Here is a 5,411-nt window from a genome sequence, read left to right as displayed (position 1 = left end):
ATCAATGTCAACAGTAGACAATGTCTCAATGTCAACAGAGCACAAGGTCTCAATGTCAACAGTACACAAGGGATCAATGTCAACAGAACACAAGGTATCAGTGTCAACAGTAGACAAGGTATCAATATCAACAGAACACAAGATATCAGTGTCAACAGAACACAAGGTATCAGTGTCAACAGTACACAAGGTATCAATGTCAACAGTACACAAAGTCTCCATGTCAACAGAGCACAAGGTCTCAATGTCAACAGTACACAAAGTATGAATGTCAACAGAACACAATGTCTCAATGTCAACAGTAGACAAGGTCTCAATGTCAACAGAACACAAGGTCTCAATGTCAACAGTACACATGGTATCAATGTCAACAGTACACAAGGTATCAATATCAACAGAACACAAGGTATCAGTGTCAACACAACACAAGGTCTCAATGTCAACAGTACACATGGTATCAATGTCAACAGAACACAAGGTATCAATGTCAACAGAACACAAGGTCTCCATGTCAACAGTACACAAGGTTTGAATGTCAACAGAACACAAGGTCTCAATGTCAACATTACACAAGGTCTCAATGTCAACAGTAGACAATGTCTCAATGTCAACAGTACACAGGGTATCAATGTCAATAGAACACAAGGTATCAGTGTCAACAGAACACAATGTATCAATGTCAACACAACACAAGGTCTCCATGTCAACAGTACACAAGGTCTGAATGTCAACAGAACACAAGGTCTCAATGTCAACATTACACAAGGTCTCAATGTCAACAGTAGACAAGGTCTCAATGTCAACAGTACACAGGGTATCAATGTCAACAGAACACAAGGTATCAGTGTCAACAGAACACAAGGTCTCAATGTCTACAGTACACAAGGTCACAATGTCAACAGAACACAAGGTCTCAATGGCAACAGTACACAAGGTCTCAATGTCTACAGTACACAAGGTATCAATGTCAACAGTACACAAGGTCTCACTGTCTACAGTACACAAGGTATCAATGTCAACAGTACACAAGGTCTCATTGTCAACATAACACAAGGTCTCAATGTCAACAGAACACAAGGTATCAATGTCAACAAAACACAAGGTCTCAATGTCAACAGATTTCAGGGTCTTGGTGTCAACAATACACATGGTCTCAATGTCAACAGTGCACAAGGTCTCAATGTCAACAGAACACAAGGTCTCAAAGTCAACAGAAAACAAGGTCTCAATGTCAACAGTACGCAAGGTCTTCAATGTCAACAGTACACAAGGTTTCAATGTCAACAGAACACAAGGTATCAATGTCAACAGAACAAGGTTTCAGTGTCAACAGTACACAAGGTCTCAATGTCAACATATTTCAATGTCTTAATGTCAACAGAACACAAGGTCTCAGTGTCAACAGATGTCAAGGTCTTAATGTCAACAGAACACAAGGGTCTCGGTAACAACAGAACACAAAGTCTCAGTATCAACAGATTTCAAGGTCTTTATGTCAACAGAACACGTGGTCTCGGTGTCAACAGATTTCAAGATCTCAATGTCAACAGAACACAAGGTATCGGTGACAACAAAACACAAGGTATCAGTGTCAACAGATTTCAAGGTCTTTATGTCAACAGAACACACGGTCCCAGTGTCAACAGATTTCCAGGTCTTAATGTCAACAGAACACAGGGTCTCAGTGTCAACAGATTCCAAGGTCTTAATGTCAAAAGAACACAAGGTATCGGTGACAACAGAACACATGGTCTCAGTGTCAACAAATTTCAGGGTCTTGTTGTCAACAGAACACACGGTTTCAGTGTCCAAAGATCGCAAGGTCTTAGTGTCAACATAACACAAGGTCTCAATGTCAACATAACACAAGGTCTCAGTGTCAACATAACACAAGGTCTCCCAGTGTCAACATAGCACAAGGTCTCCCAGTGTCAACAGATTTTCAGGTCTTGGTGTCAATAGAACACAAGGTTTCGGTGACAACAGAACACAAGATCTCAGTGTCAACAGAACGCAAGATATCAGTGTCAACAGAACACAAAACACAAAATCTCGGTGACAACAGAACACAAGATCTCGGTGACAATAGAACACAAGGTCTCGATGTCAACATAACACAAGGTCTCCCAGTGTCAACATAGCACAATGTCTCCCAGTGTCAGCAGATTTTAAGGTCTTAGTGTCAACAGAACACAAGGTTTCGGTGACAACAGAACACAAGATCTCCATGTCAACAGAACACAAGATATCAGTGTCAACAGAACACAAGATCTCGGTGACAACAAAACACAAGATATCAGTGTCAACAGAACACAAGATAGCAATGTTAACAGAACACAAGATCTCGGTGACAACAGAACACAAGATCTAGGTGACAACAGAACACAAGATCTTGGTGACAACAGAGCACAAGATCTAGGTGACAACAGAACACAAGATCTAGGTGACAACACAACACAAGATCTAGGTGACAACAGAACACAAGATCTTGGTGACAACAGACCACAAGATCTAGGTGACAACAGAACACAAGATCTCAGTGTCAACAGAACACAAGATCTCAGTGTCAACAGAACACAAGATCTTGGTGACAACAAAACACAAGATCCCAGTGTTAACAGAACACAGGTATCAATGTAATATCCACAGAACTGAAGAACTAAGCGTCAGTGAACCAAAATGTCTTTTGCTCAACAGAACACACAAAGTTATGTTGACAACAGAACAAGAGTGTCATATTAAGTGTATTTCGTAAAATAGCTACAATATAACCTTGGATTTCTGCCCATATTCAGGAAGCCACTATAATGCTTAAACATGAAACATGTAATGAAGAAATGTGCATAGTGAATAAGATGAAAGAACGGATGTCGAATGTCTCTCCGAAATTCCTCCATTTTTTTTAGGAAATAAATGTAAAATATGAATTATTCATCACCGAAAAAGGGAATTGGGCTGTAGAGAGAATCGAAGTTTGAGCTGAAGAACGATTTCATGAAACACGTGTTAATTTGATTGTCCTTGTGTGACATATGGTCCGAACTTTACATTGACAGAAGAAAAATGTGAATGAAAACAACACTGTGAGAATCTGTTTCTTGATCTGCCATAGTTTACACTTATTACACTGATTAATCTGTCGATACCTTTGTCCATGTCTATATCACATGAAGCCCGTCGCACGTGATGACTGCGAGTCTGTAAGTCAGCTTTCGTCATAGGTTACAAGCGTAGGTATTGGGTTAATGATGACGCGTTTCCGGTGAAATGACCTCCTTTGTTGCATGTGACTAGGCGAATCGGATTCCATGCCATTTTCATGTCCTGTCGGATACGTATTCAAAATGGCCTGTCTCATCTTTCTGTTCTCACTTTCCCCACATTCCGAACAAAAGCGTTTCCCCAGCACGTCACAGAATTGTGCACGAGTTCCCCGACCTCTGATAGAAGAATTCTTCTTATTGTTCCTTGTTGCCATGGCAACACATTTGGGCTTCTTGGAATTTCTCGTGGCGAACGCTTCCGTGTACATATCACTTACGTAACGTCGTCTGCATTCGTAACATGTGAACATTTCTTTGTTAAGACTGGGAATATATACCTCGTCACGCGCAAATTTGGACATTTTTCCTTCCGTCTGAAAATCTCTCATGACATATTTCTTCTCTGCCATATCGATGTAGTTTGAGATGTTGAACTTGACTCTACTGGAAGTCTGTAGTGGTGGGAGCATTATGGAGTTTTCCCGCGTAACAAGTTTGTAAAATTTATCGACACTCTCGTTATATATACCTGTTTCCGAGATGTTTCCGTATTTGTGAGTTCCTTTTTGAAAGCGACTCTTTCCAGATTTCCCATTGCTCCAAAGTTGCGTCTTGTCACTAAGTTGTCTCGGGGACAATTTGGAACTTCCGTTGGGTAACTTGACCGGAAGTAAACGTTTGTAACCCAGTTCAGCCGGTTCCTCTGGATCTTCGTTAGAATTCCAGCTATTATTGAGAAAGACGGACGGAAGCTGTAGTTCTCGCTTTTTATTTGTCCGTTTAGGTCGTTTGACGTTCATGTCTTTTTGACTGAATAGTGAATATGCCTTGAGAAGCGACCGTTATCAAAGTGGGTCCGCGACACTCTCGACCGCAGCACTAAATATATATGTTTATACACTTGTTTTGTATCAAATGTTATTCACTGATGTTTGAGAACTTTTCCCCCCCATAATTCCTCATTAATTAAGGTGTTGACTTCACGCAAAGGTTTCCTTACATTTGCCATCAAAATAGAAGTGAGAGTCACGAACGGTCGTCCTCGTAACTCCTGCATTAATTAAACTTTTCAAAATTTCAACAGAAAGGCGTTGCTCCTTAATAATAACGAAATATGAACTGTAGTATCACATTAAAACACACTGCAATTGTGTACAAACCGATTCAGGTAGCTGACGTCGTCCTCAAATTGAACATACAGTAGCTACAGCCGGTATCTTCAGTTTAAATACAGGTATGCCACCATACGTCAAATATTTAACGTTTGAGATCCTGATACATAATTTCCATTATTCGGTTGAGGCTGATCGTCCACCTGTAATTTTCATTACTTTTACATCCATCGTTGTGTATACTTCATTCATTCTCTATCTATTTATAATAAGGTTATAATGTAACCCTATTCAACAGTTAATATAATCCATTCCACCGTAATTTGATTCCGAAAATTAAGACGATCCCCGTTTTATTTTTGTGCTACCCTGCGCTGTTCTGATCCAGAAGGTCGGACCGTTTGATGGAAAGCAGCCACTACATATATTCAATGTTGACAAGTTTTCCGATGTCGGCAGTCAAACGCAACAAGCTTTTATCAATAATATACACCTTACATATACAGGTGTACCTGAACAGTCAAAACATGTTTGTATGCACAGTGTAAACTCCAGAAGTGTTTGATAAATATGCTCATTAAGTCCTTAAATACCTGTATACTTGTACAGGTAAGTGTACTAGCTGTCGTGTATGTAAACTCCCTAAATGTCATTTCATTATACGACATACCCCCAAACCCAGACCCCCCTTCCCCTCCTCCATACCACACACACGCATTAAAATCTTATCATTGTGAGCTTTAATTTACGAAAGGATTTTTTCTCTCGAAATTTTCTTATTGTTGGTCGCATACACAAACCGTAACATATACACTGTGGTTTTTTTCTTCGTGTGACCTTTGAAGTTTTAAAGAATTTTATTGTGTGGCTCACTAACATTTATGTATATAATTGTCAAAGAAAAGAAAACAAACTAAGTCGATTTTTACTGTAAACAGACCGGAGCGTTTTTGGGACGGTAAGTTAACCAACTCATACACATCGGTCTACGTGTCGCTTAATTTGTAATAACTCGCAATACGGCTCCATTAAAACA

The 5,411-nt window shown here is 39.8% G+C and overlaps 1 protein-coding gene across 1 annotated transcript; it reads right to left on the bottom strand.

The window, feature by feature from the left end:
• Window positions 1-2,661: 2,661 nt before the first annotated feature.
• LOC110454188 lies at window positions 2,662-4,917 on the bottom strand. The gene has a single exon (XM_021503564.1). It carries the CDS (start codon window positions 4,061-4,063, stop codon window positions 3,206-3,208), a length of 858 nt encoding a protein of 285 aa, XP_021359239.1. The 5' UTR covers window positions 4,064-4,917; the 3' UTR covers window positions 2,662-3,205.
• Window positions 4,918-5,411: the final 494 nt, after the last annotated feature.

Source organism: Mizuhopecten yessoensis, unplaced genomic scaffold (genome assembly GCF_002113885.1).
Source record: "Mizuhopecten yessoensis strain PY_sf001 unplaced genomic scaffold, ASM211388v2 scaffold7713, whole genome shotgun sequence".
NCBI classification, from domain to species: domain Eukaryota; kingdom Metazoa; phylum Mollusca; class Bivalvia; order Pectinida; family Pectinidae; genus Mizuhopecten; species Mizuhopecten yessoensis.
The sequence above is the reverse complement of the archived record's forward strand: the minus strand, read 5'-3'. Positions and strand labels throughout refer to the sequence as shown.